Source organism: Loxodonta africana, chromosome 4, assembly GCF_030014295.1.
Source record: "Loxodonta africana isolate mLoxAfr1 chromosome 4, mLoxAfr1.hap2, whole genome shotgun sequence".
Classification (NCBI taxonomy): Eukaryota; Metazoa; Chordata; class Mammalia; order Proboscidea; family Elephantidae; genus Loxodonta; species Loxodonta africana.
Window position 1 is genome coordinate 134,510,137 of NC_087345.1, and position 22,649 is coordinate 134,532,785.

Sequence of the window (22,649 nt, forward strand, 5' to 3'; positions counted from 1 at the left end):
GACATGTCAGTCATTCTTACCAGGTGCCAGACCTTGGACTTAAGTCAGAGCTGACAAAGCTTGGGGGGTTGTGGGGAATGAACACTAATTGTGACAGAGCCTTTGAAGACTCCATAGAGAGACATTTTTCAGCCCTTTCCTGTTCCTATCAAGCTGCTGTCTCCCTCTACTGGGCGCTTAAGCTCATTGATTTCCGAGAACAGTGGTGGTAGGAGGCAAGGGCCACCAAGAGTGTCATCACCTGCACTTTCCTTGCTCCCTGCACTTCCAAACTGCACTATCACTTAGATTTTAAAGGACTTGGGGACACCGTCTGAGGCTGGGTAAAGATGGTATTTAAGTTGTAGAGGTTCCTCGTCTTATCCTCAGCTCCCCCAACACCCACCATAAACATACACATATACACACACATACACATACATACGTATGCACACACTTGCATACACACTGGATTTTAGCCCATCATCCAACACACAAGCCCTTGCTCAGCCTACAGACCTCTCAATTCCTAGAGCTTTATCTAATTCCAAGCCCTGGAAACTCAGGCTTATCTGGGGAGTGACTGGATCACATTGGTCCTGATCCGTCCAGACCAGGAGATCTTGCCCCACAGGTAACTCTAGAGCCAAAGTGTCATCGTCCGTTCATCTGGGGGTGACCCAGGGCTCTTTTAGATCACTCAAGGCTAGGCCAAACCAGAGCTTGCCTTCTAGAGCTGGGACAGAGCAGATCTACATCTTGGGGTCAGAGTGGGGCCAGCTTGTCCTGAGTCTGTTGAAGCCAGCGGTTCTTAGTTCTTATCCCCTCCACCGCTTGCCTTAACCCCAACAGAACTGAGGAGTATAACATGCTCACATAAGTGATCTTTTAATGGGTGGAGGAACAGGGAAGCAGAGCGTGCCGCCATGGAGGGTGTATTAGAGTATCAGGGAATTGTCTGAGGAGGGGGCACGTGTGACTTGAAAAAGCCACAGACACTGGTTTTGGTCCCGGTAAACCAGTTGCTGTTGAGTTGATCCCGACTCATGGTGACCTCATGTGTGTCAGAGTAGACTGTGCTCCATAGGGTTTTCACTGGCTGATTCTCTTGGAAGTGGGTCATCAGGCCTTTCTTCCAAGCTGCATCTGGGTGGACTCGAACTGCTAACCTTTTGGTTAACAGCCAAGCGCATTAACGATTTGCACCACCCAGCATCTCTGCCTAATTCAGCCTTCACCCCAGGGTATTAAGTGCATATTAATTGTATTAAGTACGTTGTTCATTTTATTCAGTTTGGAAAAAAATTTAAAAAGAAAATTCTTCCCTTTCCTATCCCACCACGTCATTTGGAGGCAACTTCTATGTTTTCTTCTAATTGAAAGAAAAAAAAAATATATATGTACATGCACACATATATATATATATAGTGTTTCATCATTGGGACCATATGTGTATACAGTTTTCTTCTCTGTTTGACGGATTAACAGCACAGATATTTCCCACATCATTTACAATTCCTCCAAAGGACCATTCTAATAACTCCACAGGATACCATCACATTGAGATTCCTTAACGGATTTAATCATCTTTCTAATGTTGGACACTTGGTTGTTTCTATTTTTTTCCAATGATAAATAATTCTACATTAATCTTTGTCCATAACTCTAAATATTTCTTTTGGAGAAATTGTCTAAGTGGAATTACTAGGTCTAAGGATATGCACAAGGACCCCTGGTGACACAGTGGTTAAGAGGTCAGCTGCTAACCACAAGGTTGGTGGTTCAAATCCACTCAGTGGCTCCAAGGAAGAAAAGACTTGGCGATCTGCTTCTGTAAAGATTGCACCCTGGAAAACCTAATGCAGCAGTTCTGCTCTGTCCCCTAGGGTGGCTATGGGTCAGAATGGACTAGGCAGCCCCCAACAACAAGCATGTGTACATTTCAAGGGCTTTTGACACATGTTGCTGAAGTGTCGTCACAAAGGTGTACCAGCTTCCACTGCCTCCGGCAAGAGATGAGAGGGCAGAGGGCAGTCAGAGTTTCAGTGCAGATGGGAGCCCATGCTCATCCAGCCCCAGCCTGGGCAGGGGCTCCCTGTCGGGGACTGGCCTGTGGCCGAGGCTGACCCCTTGGCTCAGTCCCGGTCCTGGGGCTGGCCTCATTGGTGGGCTCAAGCCACAGACGACGCATCCCCAGAGGGGCTTTAGTTCAGTCACTATGGCTCCCACGGCTTTTGGGTTCTTTTCCCTTAGGTCCGACATGAAAACAGATGTGTGGCCCTGGAAAGGTGTCCCTGCTTCCATCAGGGCAAAGAGTACGCTCCAGGAGAGACAGTGAAGATTGACTGCAACACTTGGTGAGGCCCTGGGAGGGCTTTCCTGGGGACACAGCTACAAGGGAAGTGTAGATCAAGAAGCTCTGAGGAGCAGTTGTGGCCACAGGGCCTTTGAAACTTGCTTCCAGCACCCTGTCGGACTCTGGTTACTCTTTTTCTTTTCTCTGTGCCTCTGTTTCTCCATCCGTAAAATGGGGAGAATCTTTAGCATCACCTGTACTCACCCTGCATAGACACTATCTTAGAGATTACTATTTTCACACAGGGAAGTGGGGCCTGGGGATGATAAGCCTTGTTCCATATCGGTGGTTGTATATGTCACTCATCTGGCAAAGATCCCTTATACTCCATTGTAAGCAAGTTCCAAGTGTTTGTAGTGGTGGTTTGAGAGGGGAACTTGGTGAGGGTAGCTGGTTTTTCTTCTCTTTTTTCCTCATCCCTCACTCTGCTCAGCCTCAGCCTTTGACTTCTGGGCAATTCCAGCTTTCAGTAGAGGCCTGTGTGGACAGAGGCAGGAAGGGCTGGGACCCCAAGGGGGCTTAGCTGTCTCTGGGGCCTGAGGTCTGCATTTACCACCTCTGACGCACAGAGTGGGCGTCCTGATGTCAGCTCTGGTTACAGGGCGGCAGTGGGATGGGGTGTGTGGCAGTCGACAAATGACCATAGATTTAAACATAAAGCTACATACACACAAAATCTCTCCTGGCAGAAGTTCACAGCTGATCACTGTTTTCCAGACTCAGAACTTTCTTGCTCTTCTGTCTTGGTTTTTCCTCATTAGCCTCAGAAGAATTTTAATCTCCATGTCTCTCTTTCGTGTAGACCCTGTGGCCACTCTCAGGCAGCTTCCAGGGAGAAGCTAAGCTTTAGAAAATCTATAGCAGGTGGTCCAAAGAGAATCCAGGCTTCTTCTCTGGCTGCCTGGGTCACCTTCAATGGTTTCTTCCCTTCTGTGTGCCTCAGTTCCCCCCTTGGTGGCTTCCCTCTCTCCTGTTGGATCCCATGCTCTGAAAATATATAAGCACACACCAGCAAAGTGTCAATGAGCTCCATGCTCCGCAGGCTGCAGGTCCCCTCCCTCCTTGAGGGCTTCCACTCTCTCCTCATCTCTAATGCCCAGATGAACTCCTCATACTCAGGTACCCAATTGGTCATCCTTGTCATTACTCTTCCTAGTGTCTGTCGGGACCGCAAGTGGAACTGCACGGACAAGGTGTGTGATGCCACGTGCTCTGTGATGGGCATGGCCCACTATCTCACCTTCGACGGGCTCAAGTACATGTTCCCTGGGGAGTGCCAGTATGTCCTGCTGCAGGTGAGATGGGGGAGAGGAGGGGAGGGTGCTGTCTGTCTCTAGAGGGAGTAGGAGGTACTGACTGCAATTCAGGGGTGGGGGTTCCACGTTGGAATCTATCTCTAGAAACTCTGGAGGTTGGTTTCTACTGGAGTAAATTTCCAACCCCTAAAAGAAGGAAACCCTGGTCGTGTGGTGGTTAAGTGCTATGGCTGCTAAGCACAAGGTCGGTAGTTCAGATCTGCCAGGCTCTCCTTGGAAACTCTGTGGGGCAGTTCTACTCTGTCCTGTAGGGTCACTATGAGTCAGAATTGACTTGATGACAACTGGTTTGGTAAAAGAAGTGTCTAAAGAGGTAGGGGATTTGAGACTCAAGAGTGCTCGTCCATTTCCCTCCAGCTCCACTGGAGACTTGTAAGAACAGGATAGAAGCTCATTTGTTGACCAGGATTGGTGTGGGTGAGGCTGTCATCAGCCCATATTAGCACCAATGTGAAATTAGGAAAAGGCATCCATTCCTTTGGGCAGACTCAGCCTCAATCAGGATGCACAGTTTGGCAGGCGTGGCCCAGGCTGTATTCCAGTCCCCACCCACCCTCCCTGCCAGCACCCTTGTGCAGTGAACAGCCTACATGACCATCTACAGCAGCTGTGGACAGGGAGATGGTTGAGATGACCCCTGGAATTTACTTCTAGCCCTATGATCCTATTGCATTCTCCACCATTTTCTTTTCTAAACCAGCACAATTCAGAATGGGGAGGCAGTGGGGGCTGGGGCACAGAAAGTCATACTGCCCAACAAGATGAGAAAGAGCCCAGGAAATCCTCTGCTTCCCCCTGCCCAGTACATGGATTCCTGTAAATTTCTCTTGCTGCTAACACTACATGGGTAACCAAAGAGGTGAAGCTTTAAACAAAGGTGGTCTCTCTGACTCCATTCCCGGGAGGAGGGGATGGTCTGAAGGAAGGACCACGAGCCATGGGAGCCTTAGCCCCAGAGACTGAGCTGCAGATCTGGTGAGTCAGCAGCCTTGGTGACTGGGTGCTCTGCCTGCAGAGCATGCTGGGAGCAGGGCAAAAGCAGCAGCGGCAGCTCCACCCAGCTGCGCCTTCACCTCACATACCGCAGGCCTGGCCCAGAGAGGCTTACGGTGTACTGGTGAGGCAGAAATCGTCCTACAGACACTGTGACCTTAGGGTATTTTCCCCTCCAGAGCTTCCCCCAGATTATATATGCAAGCCTTTCTTTTGATTGTTTTCCTGCCTCCCACCCTTGGTAGCAAAAGGTGACACTGTTTTTGGGGCTCAACTACTGAGCCAATTTCAAAGCAGAGCAATAAGAAAGAGACAACTAATTCAGTGCAGCTGGAAGCAGCTGGCTCAGCACCTACTGCTCCCGATTCTTCCCCCGCCAGGCAAAGCTCTCCCAGCAGTTTTCGAGTCCCCCTTCAGTGTGTGCCCCCTTGTGTGTTGCTAGAAGTCTCTGGGCAGATTAGACAGTTCAGCACTTGGCTACTAACTGAAAGGTTGGCAGTTCGACCCCATCCATAGATGCCTTGGAGGACAGGTCTGGCAATTTGCTTTTGAGAGATCATAGCCGTGAAAATGCTATGGAGTAAAATAACCCTGTATGTATATAGGAACCCTGGTGGTGCAGTGGTTAAGAGCTTGGCTGCTAACTGAAAGGTTGGCAGTTCAAACCCACCAGCCACTCTATGGGAGAAAGATGTGGCAGTTTGATTCTGTAAAGTTATAGCCTTGGAAACTCTATGGGGCAATTCTACTGTGTCCCACAGAGTTGCTATGAGTTGGAATCGACTCAACGGCAACTGGTGCTTGTTGTTTGCTTTCCTTCTCCACAGCCAGTTTCATTGTCTCCTTCTGATACTCTGTCCTGGGTCTCCCTTCCCTCTCTCCCTTGATTCTTTGGGAGATATCAGGACTCAACTCTTCCTCCTTCAGAAAAATCTCAGCTGGTAACAGGAACACATGGGGCAGTTTATGAAGCACTTGTACACTTGTTCCTTCTTTTATCTTCGCGACAGTCCCATTAAGTTGGCTGATCCTCGTCTTATCACAGGGCACATGGAGTGTGTGTGTGTGTATGTGTGTGGGGGGGTATCGGAGAGCGTATGACTTACTCTAGGTTCCACAATAAGTGGTAGAACTAAGACCCACACCTAGTTTTTCTAAGTTGAGTGCTGAATTTTTGCCCTTCACCCCACAGTGATTAATAATCATAGCCACTGTGGGAAGGTATTTGCTGGGAACATGTTCCCCTTTGTTCATTTTCTACATGTACAGTTGACCAAAAAGGACCAGTGACCCCTCATCCTCTCTTCCCAACTAGAAATGGTAGCTCAGGATGCATGGAACTCCTTCACATGGCATTTGGTTACATTTCTGGGCCGGCAGTCCAGAGGGATCCAACCAGAATTTAGAGCTATCAGATGCTGTGTGGTCAAACTGTCCTGGTTACCTGGGTGGGACTGAGAACCAGCGGGCTGTAGGTAAGGGCTGTTAGCCTGATGCACATAAAAGCATGCATTTTCTTCTTCTCCCTCCTTCTCCCTTCTCCACCTTGTGCTCCTCACCACTCTCTCCCTCCTACCACTGACGGAAGACACCTGCTTCAGTATGTAGTGGCTGAGAACGACACACCTGAGGGAGCTAACCTGTGCCTGTCCCTCCTCAATCTCTCTCTCATACACACACACATACACACACACACGCGGATATGGTGACATCCTGTAACACATATCCAAAGGCCTGAGACGACAAGATGCCAGTCTTCTTATCTGGATAGAGGTAGCAGGCATAACATTTCTTTCCTGGAACCCCCCTTACCCCAGGATTACTGTGGTGGCAACCCTGGGACCTTTCGCATCCTGGTGGGGAATGAGGGGTGCAGCAGCCCGTCAGTGAAATGCAAAAAGCGGGTCACCATCCTGGTTGAAGAAGGAGAGATTGAACTGTTTGATGGGGAGGTAAGTGCCGGCCTCATCCTCCCCTTCCTCATTTCCCGCTTTGTTCTCTGTCAGCTTATTAAGAGCACTTATCAAGCAGTTATTTAGAACTGGTGTGAATGAAATAATGGGCAGCCATTAAGAGAACGAGGTAGAGATGTATCATCTTATCCTGACGTGTTATTCTGTGAGAAGAACAAGTTGCAGACAAATATAGATGACATGACCCCATTTTAGTAACAGATACAGGTGTGGAGAAAGATGTGTAACTCCATCTACATTGGTATAAGAAGAATCAGTGCTTACCTCTGGGGGGTGGAGGGGAGAAATGGTGACAAGGGGCTTTGCCTGTTTATTCCATGTATATGTATATATGTGTGTGTGTATATGTATATATATAAATAATATTTTATTGTGTATTATTATTATGTATAACATCCCCCCATAGGCCAGCATTCATTTATATGTATTTTTGTGGGGGCTGGGGTGGGAAGTATTGGGCTTATGGGGGGGGTTTACTTTCTTTTATGTTTTCAGTTCTTTTCAGATAATATTTTTCAGAGATCTCTGTATAAGATTCTCGAAAGAGAATTAAAAGATCCAGTCTCTGTGTGCTAAGTGCTTAGAAACTGGTTCTCAGAAGAGTACACAAGAATCATCCAGGAGATCTCATTTACAATGTTGATCCTGGGGCTCTTCCACCCTGAGATTTAGTCTCAGATGGGAGGTGGGGCCCAGGAATCTGCATTTAAAGTGGCAGGGATTCTAAGGCAGGTGGGCCCTAGACCTCACTTTTGGAAAAATCTAGCGGGCTCAGCGTGTCTGACTATGTATAATCCTAGGAAGACAAGGCTCTGGGACCAAACCTATCATGGGCAGTTACCTGTACTTTGTTCCACAGCCTCAGACTGCAACCTAGCCTTTTTGCAGATACGTGCTGTTGAGCTCGGGATGGAGGTGGCCTCTTCACCATTATGGAAGAAAACTGTTTAGCTAGCATCACCATTGACTGGGGGGCAACAGTGTCAACTCCATTTCAAAGCACACTCTATTCAGGACAGGTGGCAGTGGTGATATTGAATAGGTGTGCAGACATACGAGCCATGAATTTGCACATATGATTAGCCCTTCCTGTTGTATGTCACCAGAAGAGGACCTTTGCAAGGGGGTGACAGGCTCTCAGTATCAGCCTCAGTTTTATGGATTAGATGGTCAGCCAAGCACACTGAGATGGGCTTTGAGGAAGGCACTCGCAAGGATTCGGCCAAGTCAAGGGTGCAGGCCAGAGTCCTTCTGGAAAACCAAAATACGTGATTCCTGGCAGAGAAGCGTGTTCTTCAGTCTCTCTGTTCTCCTGCGGCCCTGATATCTGATCACAATGACTCTGGGGAGTGGGAGAAGGGAAGACACAGTAAAGGTCAGAGTGTGGTACCCATTTTTATTAAGGGATAGATTTTTTAATCAGTTGGCTAGAGGTGCTTAAAATCATTGCCACATTTAATATCCATTGAGGAGACCACATGTATTTAAAGATGAAGTGCCAGTAAAACTACTTTTTGTGAAGTGATGAAGATCTGCTGATTGGTCTGGTTGTAGTTTTAATCTTATGATTTGGCTGCCACCTCTATAATCATCCCTAGTCATAGACTTCTTGGCAGGTGGCAGGTGAGATGGACACAGGCATGTCCAGGCATGGTCCTGGCCCTGACAGGGTGAGCCCAGACTCAGTGGGGTTGATGACAGGTGTGACTCTGGAGGGCAGTAGAGACAGATAGGGTGGGTGTGGGGTAGAGGGAGGGTCTGAAAAATCATGTCCCTCCTTCCTCCTCCCTGCTTTCATGCCTTGTCTTCTGCCAGGTGAATGTGAAGAGACCCATGAAGGATGAGACTCATTTTGAGGTGATGGAGTCTGGCCGGTATGTCATTCTGCTGCTGGGCAAAGCACTCTCTGTGGTCTGGGACCACCACCTGTCCATCTCGGTAGTCCTGAAGCAGACCTACCAGGTCAGTGGCCTTTCTTGCGTTGTTCTTCAGCTTGTCCGTGATCTGGACCTTCTTCAGCTTCCCAAGTGGCTGCCCACTGCCCCTCCCTGGTGTTCCTAGAGAAAGTGGTCATCTAGTCCAGCCTGCTTGACTCAAGGTTTAGAGCAAGCCGTGGCCGGCTCACTCTGGGTCTGCCTGTATGTGGGAAGGATTGAGGGTTGCACATACACGAACAATTCATTGACTGGTTTTGCTAGGCATGCAGCTGATAAGTGAAGAAGGAAATAAAAGATTAGGCAATAACTTTTCCTTAGGTTTCTTAACTCAAGAGGCAAACTCATCATGCAAAACATTATAAACACTGCAAAGTATTCTTGGGTGTTGACTTACCACTGAGCCACAGGTCAGCCAGTTTTGAGAGCTATTGTAATATTGCTGATAACCTACTTTTGAGAAAGCTTACAGTATCTGTTTGTTAGGACTTTAAATTTTTCTCTAACTGGCGTGCATGTGATAAGCAGCGCTGTCTACTATGGTGGCTGATTTAGCCTTTGCAGGGATGACCTTCACAGAATCTCTGATAGCGCCATCCATTTTCAGCTTGTGCACACAAGTGAGGGGTACATCCTTACTTCTTCACGGAGCAGCCCATTCCTTTCCTGGAAGGCATTAACAACTCACTCATTCATTCATTCAACAAATAGTTATTGAGTTCCTTGTATGTATCAGGAAATCCCTGGGTGGTGCAAATGGTTAACACACTCAACTGCTAATTCAAAGGTTGAAATTTGAGCCTATCCATCAGTACCTTGTAAGAAAGGCCTGGTGATCTACTTCCAAAAAATCAGCCATTGAAAACTCCAGGGAGCACAGTTCGACTCTGATACACATGGGGTTGCCGTGAGCCAGAGTCAACTCGATGGCAGCTGTTTGTTTCTTTTTTTTTTTAATTATGTGTCAGATGCTGCAGACACTGTTCTAGGCACTGTGGAAACAGCAGGGAAAACACCAGACTCTTTTTTTTAACGTTTGTTTTATTTTCTTACTGCTGTTGTAACAAATTACCACAAACTTAGTAGCTTAAAACAACATAAATTTATTATCTTACAGTTCTGGAGGACAGAAGCCTAAAATTGGTCAGCAGAACTGCATTCCTTCTGAAGGTGCTAGAGGAGAACCTGTTTCCTTGCTGTTTCTAGATTTTATAGGCCACCTGCATTCTTTAGCTTGTGGCCCCATCCTCCATCTTAAAATCTGTCTATCACTCTCTGCTTCCATTTGTCACATTGCTTTTTCTCACTCTGACCCTCCTGCCTCTCTTTTATGAGGACCCGGTGATTACATTGGGCTTACCTGGATAATCCAGGATAATCTCCCCATCTCAAGATACTTAATTGAATCATATTTGCAAAGTCCCTTTTGTCATGTGTCTTAGTTACCTAGTGCTGCTATAACAGGAATATCACAAATGGGTGGTTTTAACAAACAAATTTATTTTCTCACAGGTTATGAGGCTAGAAGTCCGAATTTAGGATGCTGGCTCTAGGGGATGGCTTTCTCTCTCTCTCTGGGCTCTGGAGGAAGGTCCTTGTCTCTTTGAACTTCTGCTCCTGGGCAATCTTCAAGTAGCTTGGCTCTCTCTTCCCCATCTCTGCTTGCTTCTTAATCTGCTCCTTTTATGTCTCAAAAGAGATGGACTTAAGACATACCCTACACTAATACTGTCTCATTAACACAGAAAAGAAAACCCATTCCCAAATGTGATTATAACCACAGATATGTTGTTGTTGTTGTTGTTAGGTGCCATCGAGTCGGTTCCGACTCATAGCGACCCTATGCACAACAGAACAAAACACTGCCCGGTCCTGCGCCACCCTTACAATCGTTGTTATACTTGAGCTCATTGTTGCAGCCACTGAGTCAATCCACTTTGTTGAGGGTCTTCCTCTTTTCCGCTGACCCTGTACTCTGCCAAGCATGATGTCCTTCTCCAGGCACTGGTCCCTCCTGACAACATGTCCAAAGTATGTAAGACGCAGTCTCCCCATCCTTGCCTCTAAGGAGCATTCTGGCCGCACTTCGTCCAAGACAGATTTGTTTGTTCTTTTGGCAGTCCGTGGTATATTCAATATTCTTCGCCAACACCACAATTCAAAGGCGTCAACTCTTCTTCGGTCTTCTTTATTCATTGTCCAGCTTTCACATGCATATGATGTGATTGAAAATACCATGGCCTGGGTCAGGCGCATCTTAGTCTTCAGGGTGACATCTTTGTTCTTCAACACTTTGAAGAGCTCCTTTGCAGCAGATTTGCCCAATGCAATGCATCTTTTGATTTCTTGACTTCTGCTTCCATGGCTGTTGATTGTGGATCCAAGTAAAATGAAATTCTTGACAACTTCAACCTTTTCTCCATTTATCATGATGTTTTTCATTGGTCCAGTTGTGAGGATTTTTGTTTTCTTTATGTTGAAGTGTAATCCATACTGAAGGCTGTGGTCTTTGATCTTCGTTAGTAAGTGCTTCAAGTCCTCTTTACTTTCAGCAAGCAAGGTTGTGTCATCTGCATAATGCAGGTTGTTAATGAGTCTTCCTCCAATCCTGATGCCCTGTTCTTCTTCATATAGTCCAGCTTCTTGGATTATTTGTTCAGCATATGGATTAGATAGGTATGGTGAAAGAATGTAACCCTGACGCACACCTTTCCTGACTTTAAACCAATCAATGTCCCCTTGTTCTGTTCGAACAACTGCCTTTTGATCTATGTAAAGGTTCCTCAAGAGCACAATTAAGTGTTCTGGAGTTCCCATTCTTCACAGTGTTATCCATAGTTTGTTATGATCCACACAGTTGAATGCCTTTGCATAATCAATAAAACACAGGTAAACATTCTTCTGGTATTCTCTGCTTTCAGCCAGGATCCATCTGACATCAGCAATGATATTCCTGGTTCCACGTCCTCTTCTGACCACAGATATAGGAGTTAAGATTTACAACATGTATTTTTGGGGGACGCAATTCAAGCCATAACACCGTGTAAAGTAACATATTCACAGATTGAGGGGATTAGGATGTGAACATCTTTGGGGGCCATTATTCTGCCTACCACAACCCTTGTTGAGATGATATTTTAGCGGGGATATTATTTTGGATAGGATGGTCTGATGAGGTGACATATAAGCAGAGTCTTCAGGGAGCGAATGGAGTGAACCATGTCAATATCTGGAGGAAGAGACATGTGTGCAGGTGGACTGGCACATGCAAAGGCCCTAAGATGGAAAGATGCTTGGAGTGTTTGAGCAACGACTCCAGTGTGGCTGGAGGGGAGAGACTCAGGGTGAATGGTAGGAAATGAGGGCAAGGACCATACCACCGGGAGGAGGCTGTTAGGCTATGTAATGATCTTTGGCCTATTGTCCAACTGTGAAAACATTCTTCCTACATGTTTCCCAGCAATTTACATTCATTGTACCAAGCCAAATTCTGCTTATTGACATAAAATAGAATAAATCACATATCTTTGTCCCAAGAGAGGGTTCTGACTATGTTGTGAGAGTAGATCATCTTTTCCAGGCCAAACAAGTTCAGTTCCTTCTGTAGTAGTAGTTTTTATTTGATGGCTTTCATTTATTCAGTAACTACTTGTTGAGGATGTATTATGTACTGCACATGGTGATAGGTGAACATGGAGTTGAATAAGGTATTATACCTTCCTCAGTGGCATTTCTTATAGAGCAGCCAGTCTGCTCTGGCCAGGCTGCAGTTCTCCAGGTAAGGGGGCTCACGTGTCCATGGTAAAGCTTTTGTTTGTGTTATTAGGTGCCATTGAGTCAGTTCTGATTCTCAGCGACCCTATGTACAACAGAACGAAGCACTGCCTGGCCTTGCGCCATCCTCACAATCATTGTTATGTTTGAGCCCATTGTTGCAGCCACTGTGTCAATCCATCTCGCTAAGGGTCTTCCTCTTTTTCGCTGACCTGCTACTTTACCAAGCGTGATGTCATTCTCCAGGGACTGGCCTGTAATATTCCCTTCTTGGATCTTTGTGCTCTCACTGATGTAATGTTGAACCACCATCTCTCTCTGCTCATACTCTTATTGGGGAAGGGGAAAGTTCAAACTGAGGGTTCCAGGGCCAAGGCTGCCTTATTTCCACTTCTGCCCTTGGTTCACTATGTGAGCGTTGCTATGTGATGGTCTCCTTGTGAATCACCTTGGTTTCCTTAACTTTAAAATGGGGCCAGTGAGGAAGCCCAGGAAAGGCCTTGGCCAGGGCAAGGGTCTGCTGATCACCCTTGTTCCCCCTCTGGGTCTCCATCCATACCCCCTATCCATCCCCCTCTTCTTCAGATGACCCCTGCTGCCTTTGCTGCCTGGAACTTCCTCCTTCCTCTTCAGAGAGTGTGCTCCTGAGGTTTATAGTGCTCATCCTTTCTACTTGCCTATCCAGGAACAAGTGTGTGGTCTGTGTGGGAATTTTGACGGCATCCAGAACAATGACTTCACCAGCAGCAACCTCCAAGTGGAAGAAGACCCTGTGGACTTTGGAAATTCCTGGAAAGTGAACCCACAGTGTGCTGACACCAGGAAAGTATGTTTGGGTCTGTGTGGACTGAGCCTGGGATGCCTGCTTCCTCCCTGGGGTATGGGGGGATGAACTGCTGGTGGGACCGGGGAAGAGGATCTCTGGATCCTTGTGGCTCGAGCACACCCACTCTGACTGTCTGACTGTTGGCTGATCTATTTGTTTGCTCCTGCCCTCCTCCCTCAGGTGCCACTGGACTCCTCCCTTGCCACTTGCCACAATGACATCATGAAGCAGACGATGGTGGATTCTTCGTGCAGGATCCTGACCAGTGACCTTTTCCAGGACTGCAACAAGCTGGTAAGGGCCTTGAGGGTAACTGGAGACATCCTAGTGCTAAGGGCACTCAGAGCTCGAGCTCCTAAAATGAAGGTCTTTGAAATAACCTGTACCTTTTTAAGGAGCCCTGGTGGCGCAACGGTTAAGTGCTTGGCTGCTAACTGAAAGGTTCAAACCCACCCACCAGCTCTGTGGGCGAAAGACCTAGCGATCTGCTCCTGTAAAGATAATAGCCAAGAAAACCCTATGGGCAGTCCTACTCTGTCACATGGAGTCACTATGAGTCAAAATCGACTCCGGGGTATGCAACAACAGGCAACTCTTTAGTCCCTTTCTTGGCTTCAGCCTGGGAAACAAAAAGGGTAATGGACAATTTCTGAGGAGAGCAATGCCTGAAAAAACATTTCCTTCTATGCAGTGTACAGCTTTTCTTGGCATCTGCCAGCACTTCTCTTTTGGACTTGTTCGTCCATTGAATTACCTTGTCTCAAACTTGAGCCAGGGATTTTCTTTTCCCAGCACCCCTTTATTTTTCCAGACCTAAGCACTTCCTCTCACAAAACCCTTCAGTCCTCAATTCTTCCACAGAAACTCTTTTCTGACCTTACCTTGAGTTTTCATTTTTGACTCCTTTTTGTGTCTTTGTCTCAAATGGTGGTAAGGAGTTCCCGATACAAAGTTGAATACAGTACTCTCTCTTTCTGTATATATCCGTATACATACACACATATACCCACATACATGTGTGTGTGTGTGGATATGTGTGTTTATATATGTACATGTGTACACACATATACACAGTCATGTACATATGCTGCTGTGTAGCTTGGCCACCATGGGAGTGACTGGTTGAATACATGTATCTAGCTCTCTTTATATCTATCCAATGATTGTTAGTCCCTGAAAACTCCAAAGGATACTTAGGATTCCCTGACTTGGTGGAAACACTGGACATCTAAACTGGAAGAGGGAAGACAGTGAGAGGAACCAGGGAAATCAGGACTGTTGGAACCTTTTGAAACAGTGACGCCACTTAATTTCTGAATTCATTTCTAACAGAACTTCCCTAAAAAAGGCTGGTGTGTGCAGTAGTATGTTTTGGGAGCCAGGGAAAGTGACAGTTGATTATTGTAATTGTACATAGATGGCAGGTAGGCTACCCCTCCAAGGGTCCAGGGTCCAGGAGTCCCCAGTGCTGTCACATATCCAGCATTCTAGCCCCATAGCACCTCAGTGAGCCAACCTTAATGGGACTTGATGTATTTTCTCATTCTCTTTGCTGAGTTGAAGCAAGGAAAGAGAGTGACCAGTTTGTGTGTCTGTGGAAAACACTCAAACACCCATGAGGTTGGAGGTGGGTTAGGAGGAGGGATAGATGACTGGTAGGCAGACAGATAGACAGAAATGTTCCTTTGAACACTTCTCAGGCACCTCATATTCTATGAAAGCCTGGCAACACTGCTTTATCCAAGGTTTCTTGCCGGAATCCAGATTAGAACCTAGGAATCCTGCCTTTTCTCTCTTTGGGACCATTGAACTACATTTCTCCCTCTACACTGGAGCCTCCTTTCCGTTGCTCTGACCACCAGAACATTCTTACCCAGACCAAGAGCCAGAGTTCCTAAGTCCCCAGCTCCAGGCCTAGGCTACCCTGTGGGTCCCTTTGCAGGTGGACCCTGAGCCATACCTGGATGCCTGCATTTACGATACCTGCTCCTGTGAGTCCATTGGGGACTGTACCTGCTTCTGCGACACCATTGCTGCCTATGCCCACGTGTGTGCCCAGCATGGCAAGGTGGTGACCTGGAGGACGGCCACACTGTGCCGTGAGTCCTTACGTTCTTCATGACCCTCAGGTGCCCCTCCCCTCACCCCACATGTATTAGACTTGAAGACTTGTAGGGTACAGGAGGACACCATCATGGGAGAAAAGGTAGAGTCCTAGTATGGTGATGGATGACCAAGGGGTGAAGAGAGCTTAAAGAGATTGATGTGTGCAAGGAGTTAGTATTATGGGGAAAGAAGGGTCAGGGATTCAAAATGTTAATATGTGGCGACTTTTCTTCCAGAGAAATTCTGGAAGAGAGAACCCTGACGAAGAGAAGAAGGACATCAATATACATCTTTAATTAGTCACCATCATATTTATCAATATGACTGATCAGCTCATACATTTATGTAGAACCTTCCTTCCACAGGTGCAAACAGCTAATCTTTTTTACATGCCTATAAAAAACCCTGGTCGTGTAATGGTTAAGAGCTACAACTGCTAACCAAAAGGTTGGTAGTTCAAATCCACCAGGCGCTCCTTGGAAACTCTATGGGACAGTTCTACTCTGTCCTGTAGGGTCACTCTGAATCAGAATTAACTCTACCACAATGGGTTTTTTTTGGCATGGAAAACCAACTCAGGGCCACTTAGCTCCTGGTTTAAGTGGTTTAGAAATCCAGAAGTCTCTAATATTGGTGACTCTCAGTGCCAGAAAAGTCCTATTGCCTTTAGTTCTCAGATGTGATCATCACCTCCCCCAAAGCCATCATCACTATCAGTCTCACATCCGCCTATTCTGGGCCTTCTGTGCAGTCCTGGCTTCTTGGGTTGCACAGGACTGCCTGGTGCTTGAATAGTCATGGCCTGTTTCTTCTGTCTCGACAGCCCAAAGCTGCGAGGAGAGGAATCTGCGGGAAAATGGGTATGAGTGTGAGTGGCGCTATAACAGCTGCGCTCCTGCCTGCCCCATCACTTGCCAGCACCCCGAGCCACTGGCATGCCCTGTGCAGTGTGTGGAGGGCTGCCATGCACACTGCCCTCCAGGTAAGGGTTTAGCGACATAGGTACTCAGTTTCTGGGTGGGGGCTCAGGCTGGAGGGAGGGAGTATGTTGTTAGGAAAGGTGTTTACCTGTCCTGCCTCTTCTCAGCCTTTACCCGGTGGTATCCTGTCCCCAGCCCTACAGCCCTAGGTTCTGTTTCATGAACCCTTTCATCAAAGTCAGTCCAGCTATGATTTTTGTCAAGCTGAGCACCTATAAAATTATTTCGTATGACTCTTTATGGGTTTGGAGTCCCTGAGTGGCTCAAATGATTAAGTACTTAACTGCTAACTGAAAGGTTGGAGGTTCGAATACACTCAGAGGCACCTTGGAAGAAAGGCCTGATGATCTACTTCTGAAAAATCAGCCATTGAAAACCCTATGGAGCACAGTTCTACTCTGACACAAGTGGGGCTGCCATGAGTCAAAATTCACTTGATGGCAACTGGGTATTGGTTTATGTGTTTATCATCTAGAGCAGCATTTTCTGATGCAATGATGGAAATATTCTGTTGAAAGGTGACTCAGGTGACTGAGGAATTAATTTTTGATTTTATTTAGTTTTACTTTATTTAAATTTAAATAGCTACATTTGTATTGCACAGCACAGATCTAGAGTTACTGAATATATTTTTCTGTGGAGCAAAAAGACCCTTACAGATAAGATTTCATTTATCCTAGGCTTGGGGGAGGTGAGGTAGGGTGAAGCAGTACACCCTCTCCAATTTTACAGAGGAGTATATCCAGGCACAAAGAAAGAAGGGGATCATCCCTAGGTGCTGAAGTGACCATTGAGGGAGGCAGGAGTAAACCCTGAGCTGGCTTATGGGACAGGCCCCTTTAGGTAAAAGAGGATCCTCCTTGTGGGCAGGGTGGGAGTTTTGTCTCTTGACGAGAGTTTGTTGTGCAGGGAAGATCCTGGATGAGCTTTTAGAGACCTGCGTCAACCTTGAAGACTGCCCCATGTGTGAGGTGGCGGGCCGGCGCTTACCCTCGGGAAAGAAAGTCACCTTGAACCGCAGTGACCCTGAGCACTGCCAGATCTGGTAAAACAGACTCCCTGTTTGTTTGAAGTGATGAGGTTTACCATGTTCTCTGGCACCTGCTCAGAGACTTAGATTTTGGATAAAACTAGCTATGAGTTGAGAGATTGAATTTTTTAATTCGGTTTGTAGAGTTTGCTTCTCTTTCTTTAAAGACAGGCTAGACCTCTTCCCCCAGATATATTTCTCGAAAGGCTTTTACATATACCTTTCTTGCTGAAGGCAGGGCCTGGTTTCTTATTGTCCCCAGAGGTCATGTTTGGTCCAAGGACAGGTGTCTATGCAAGTCAGATTTCTTTTTTACTGGAAATAGATGTGCTGGAGAGGAAAGCGAGGTGGAACCCCTTTCCCCTCAGTATAATGTAGACACCTTGGGGACCACAGCCAAGGTCACAGGACATAACTTTCGTAAGTGGAGGAAAACACTCTTGCCTGTGATTGTAGGCTGTCCCTGGAGAGGGTTGCCCCTGGGAAAGTGGCCTCTGAGGAGGTGAGCAGGAGTCCTCGGGTGAGCTCTAAGCTTTCTGAAGTTTTGTGTGTAAGTAGGGAACGTTTATTAAAATGCTGATATATTTAACACCACTCCCTGACACTGATCAAGCCTTATGGGAACTTAAACTTGAGAACTTAAATTCACTGGGGAGGGGGCTGCGGCCACAGCTGCCAGAGTCAGATCCTGCCGCAGCCATCTGTACAAACAAGAGCAAACACTGCCTGGGGTGAGTGTTCTAGCAAACACAGGAAACTAGAGAGTATGTCACTCATGCACTGTTAGCCAAGGATTAAAGCAATGAATTGTGTGGGCCATGAGGAAGGAGGAATTAATTGCCCACCTCCCTTATGGTGAAATGGAGACTACAAGGAAGAAAGGAGGGGTGAGTCCAATGGTGGCTTGGGAGTCTGAGCCATAGGGCCTGAGAGCTTCGAGCCTTCTCCCTTCCTTCCTCCACTGGCACATGAGGAGGGGCAGCCACCAGGGAACACACTGCGACTTCAAACAGGGTGTGGACAATTGCTCCAGAGAAGGCTAGGGACATTGCCTGGAAGTCAAGCCACAGGTCAAGCTTCTCAGGGCTCAGGGCACAGATGCCTTATCTACTCTTCTGGGAGTGCTGAGGGCAAGTGGCCTCAAAGGCTGAGGGAGAAGGTCCTAGCCTGCCTGGTCTCCACCTCAGGGTAAATTGATTTCACTTGTGGTCAGGCACAGACATCCTTGGGTGGCGCAAACAGTTAAACACTTGACTACTAACTGAAAGGTTGGAGGTTCAAACCTACCCAGAGGTACCTTGGAAGACAGGCCTGGCCATCTGCTTTTGAAAGGTAACAAGCCTTGAAAACGTTATGCTGTGAAGTTCTTCTCTGTAACATATGGTAAACCAGAATCAACTTGATGGCAAGTGGTTTGGTCTTTTGGTTTTTGGTGGTCTGAAAAACCCTGCCACTTTCCAGGACATTGATGAAAGGGTGATGTGACCAGAAGGGCCTGAAAAGTTGGCCTGGTGGTGTAGGAATTTGTGTGTGGGGCAACTGCTCTGCTATGGGTTTGTCACATGTCCTTGTGGCTGGGTATAGGCCCTAGCCAGTACCTGGCACATAATAGGTGCTTCCTACATGTCCATTGGGACAATGAATGAATGAGCTATTCTTTTTTCCTATGTCTAACACCTTGGAGACCCTGTAGACTACTCCCAAGTACTTTATCCTGCTAGATAAACCAGGGAGTTTGGGCCTGTATCCATCTTTCCAGAACTTTTTTACTCCTGTTTTTCCTCTCTTCCTTAAGGCTCAACGTGTTAAACACGGTTCAAAATTCATATAGGTAAAATCCTGTTATAATAAGTGTTACAAAGCACTTACTTTCAGTAGAACATTTAAGAGTCCAGGTTAGTGTCAACTTTTTGTAGCAATACTTGTCCTTAGAGATACTTGCAGTAAGGTTTGGATTATAATTAAATATTGATGTTGCTAGAGCCTTAGGTTGAAAAGAAATGTTTCAATATCTGTGTGGTTTTCAGCACATAGCCTAGAAGGAAAAATTTTTTCTACCACCAAGAATGGGTTGAAGCTTAGGCTTCTAGAATCAAGGGGAGCCTCTGCTTCAGAGAGGGTGGTGCTCTTTGGAGACGTGTTAAAAAATGATGTCTCACCTATAGAAGGTGGAATTTGCAGAAGACAAGGAGGGTGTGGAGTGCATCCCTGGGAGTAGGAACAGCATGGGCAAAGGTGTGGAGCCCTGGAGCGGTGTGACAAACTTTCCGAGCTGCATGTAGGCTGGCATGGGGGAGTGTCAGGCAGAGTGGGAGATGAGGATAAAGTGGTAGTCGGGGGCAAGGACTTAGGAGGTCTGTGTGTTTGGAAGAGGTGGAGTGGACCATACCTGCAGGAGGAGGGGACCCCTCTTAAAAAACAAAACATGTCTCACATGGGTGGGGAATGTTCCATAGAAGCTGAGATTCAGGTGGACCAGGCGGACAGTTCTATGTTCAGTGGTTCTTGTCTTAGGGTTCTCTAGAGAAACAGAATCAGTGAGATATGTATAAAGCATATGTGCGTGCGCGCGCACACACACACACACACACACACACACACAGATTAGTTGGCTCATATGATTGTAGGGACTGGCAAATCCAAAATCTGTGGGTTAGGTGACAGGCTGGGGATTCCTGCACGCTTTCATCCCAAGATCTGTAGGCCAGGTGGCAAGGAGTGCAGAGTAAAGTTCTACCAAGATATTTATTTATAGTCTGGACGCAGAACATACCCTAGGGAAGCTCCCTTTTCAATTTATTGATTGATTACATTACATTAGATTACATTATGGAACATCAACTAGACTAGTGTTTTGCCAAACAGCTGGGAACCATAGCCTAGCCAAGTTGATACATATAATTAACTATGACAGCTTGAATTGGGCTGAGACATACTCATAGGTTCTTCCTGAACCATTTCGTTTCTCCCCTGTGCTGCAGTCACTGTGATGGTGTTAACCTGACCTGTGAAGCCTGTCAGAGGCCGGGAAAGCTTGTGCCGCCCTCAACAGTAGCCCCAGTCAGCGTCACCACGCCGTATGTGGAGGACATCTCAGAGCCGCCCCTGCATGACCTCTACTGCAGTAAACTGCTGGACCTGGCCTTCCTGCTGGACGGCTCCTCCAAGCTGTCGGAGGCTGAGTTTGATGTGCTAAAGGTCTTTGTGGTGGACATGATGGAGCGGCTGCACATCTCCCAGAAGCGGATCCGTGTGGCCGTGGTGGAGTACCACGATGGCTCGCACTCCTACATCGACCTCAGGGACAGGAAGCAGCCTTCGGAGCTGCGGCGCATCGCTGGTCAGGTGAAGTACGCAGGCAGCCAGGTGGCCTCCACCACTGAGGTCTTGAAGTACACGTTGTTCCAAATCTTTGGCAAGGCCGATCGCCCAGAAGCCTCCCGTATTGCCCTGCTCCTGACAGCCAGTGAAGAGCCCCCACGGTTGGCCCGGAACTTGGCCCGATATGTGCAGGGCCTGAAGAAGAAGAAGGTTATTGTGATCCCGGTGGGCATTGGACCTCATGCCAGCCTCAAGCAGGTCCGCCTTATCGAGAAGCAGGCCCCTGAGAACAAAGCCTTTGTGCTTAGCAGCGTGGACGAGCTGGAGCAGCGAAGGGATGAGATTATCAACTACCTCTGTGACCTGGCCCCTGAAGCGCAAGCCCCAACTCAGCACCCCCATGTGGCAAAAGTCACAGTGGGCCCCGACCTCTTAGGAGTTTCTCCCGTGGGGCCCACAAGGAGCCCTAAGCCCCTGAATGTGGTGTTTCTCCTGGAAGGGTCAGACAAGGTTGGCGAAGCCAACTTCAACTGGAGCAAGGAGTTCACGGAGGAGGTGATCCGGCGGATGGATGTGGGCCAGGACAGCGTCCACGTCACCGTGCTGCAGTACTCATACATGGTCACGGTGGAGTACCCCTTCAGCAAGGTGCAGTCCAAGCAGGACATCCTGCAGCACGTGCGGGAGATCCGCTACCAGGGTGGCAACAGGACCAACACTGGGCTGGCCCTACAGTACGTCTCAGAGCACAGCTTCTCTACCAGCCAGGGGGACCGAGAGCAGGCACCTAACCTGGTCTACATGGTCACAGGAAGCCCTGCCTCTGATGAGATCAAGCGGCTGCCCGGAGACATCCAGGTGGTGCCCATCGGAGTGGGCCCACATGCCAACGTGCAGGAGCTGGAGAGGATCAGCTGGCCCAATGCCCCTATTCTCATCCAGGACTTTGAGACCCTCCCCCGAGAGGCTCCAGACCTGGTGCTGCAGATATGCTGCTCTGGGGATGGGCTGAGGATCCCCACCCTCTCCCCAGCCCCAGGTAATGCCGGTGCCTTTGTGTCTAGGTGTGAGGGCTTCGGGAGGGCAGGAGCATGGCCATGGGGCTGCATCATCCATTGAGGTGAGGTTCTTGGGCTCTAATCCTGCTCTGTGTCCTTGGTCCAAGCCCTGCCTTCAGCTGCCTGTGTTTCCTCATCTCCCAGGCAAGGAGATAGATTTGTGATGCTTTTTGGGGTAGGATCTTTTCTTATTGCGTGTGCTTTTAAATTGGAAGGTAATTCATGGTTACTGTTGAAATTTAAACAATACCAAGTTTATGGGGTATAAAGTGTAAATCTAACTTTATCACAAAGCTTCATCCTCACTCAGTCCCACTCCCTGCCTCAGAGGCAACCCTGATTAAATTTAGTAACTATCAGCTCCCTTTTGGCCACACTGGGTGGATGAAATTATTCTAAGTAGGTGACATTATTTGGAGCAAAGCCCTAAAGATATACATGTCAGGGAAGTCAGGTGACAGGTAGCAGGGTAAGTCCTCAGACTCTGCAGCCAGACTGCCTGAGTTTGAATCTCCCGTCTAATACTCACTAGCTGTGTGATTTGTGGCAAGTACTTAACCTCTGTGGACATCAGTCTCCTCATCTGTAAAAAGGGGGTAGTGATAGTACCTACTTATAAAATGCTTAGAACAGTGCCTAGCATATAACAAATGCTAAAAGAAAAAACAACAACAACAACAAGAAAGAAACAAAAAAACTTTCTACCACTACTATAATTCTTGCCTTCTGAATCAATACAGATATCTAATCAATTCCTAGTTCTTGCATGTCTTTATTTGGTATGTTTGGGGCCATGCCAGAATAGCCAGAATAGCTAGCTTTCTTTTAGCATCTCTTGATCCTCACATTTGTTGTCAGTGCTTCCTTTTTTTTTTTAACAGAGCCACAGATTTATTTAATTTCTCGTGATTTTTCTGTTGAGGATAACAGTAAAGACATTATCTTATCAAATCTCAGGATGGGTATTTAGACTACAGTGTGTTTCCTTCTATGATCATGGCTT

General features: G+C 47.3%; 1 protein-coding gene across 3 annotated transcripts in view; it reads left to right on the forward strand.

Annotated features, from left to right (window-relative positions):
* The window catches only part of VWF (von Willebrand factor), a 177,248-nt gene that overhangs the window by 91,251 nt on the left and 63,348 nt on the right, over window positions 1–22,649 (forward strand). For all 3 annotated transcript variants that reach the window (XM_064284716.1, XM_064284718.1, XM_064284717.1), the window contains exons 19-28: window positions 2,233–2,336; window positions 3,492–3,630; window positions 6,462–6,596; window positions 8,433–8,579; window positions 13,011–13,151; window positions 13,332–13,445; window positions 15,094–15,250; window positions 16,081–16,239; window positions 17,147–17,282; window positions 20,249–21,627. In XM_064284716.1, the coding sequence (XP_064140786.1) occupies window positions 2,233–2,336; window positions 3,492–3,630; window positions 6,462–6,596; window positions 8,433–8,579; window positions 13,011–13,151; window positions 13,332–13,445; window positions 15,094–15,250; window positions 16,081–16,239; window positions 17,147–17,282; window positions 20,249–21,627 (2,611 nt within the window). The remainder of the gene's footprint in view (window positions 1–2,232; window positions 2,337–3,491; window positions 3,631–6,461; window positions 6,597–8,432; window positions 8,580–13,010; window positions 13,152–13,331; window positions 13,446–15,093; window positions 15,251–16,080; window positions 16,240–17,146; window positions 17,283–20,248; window positions 21,628–22,649) is intronic.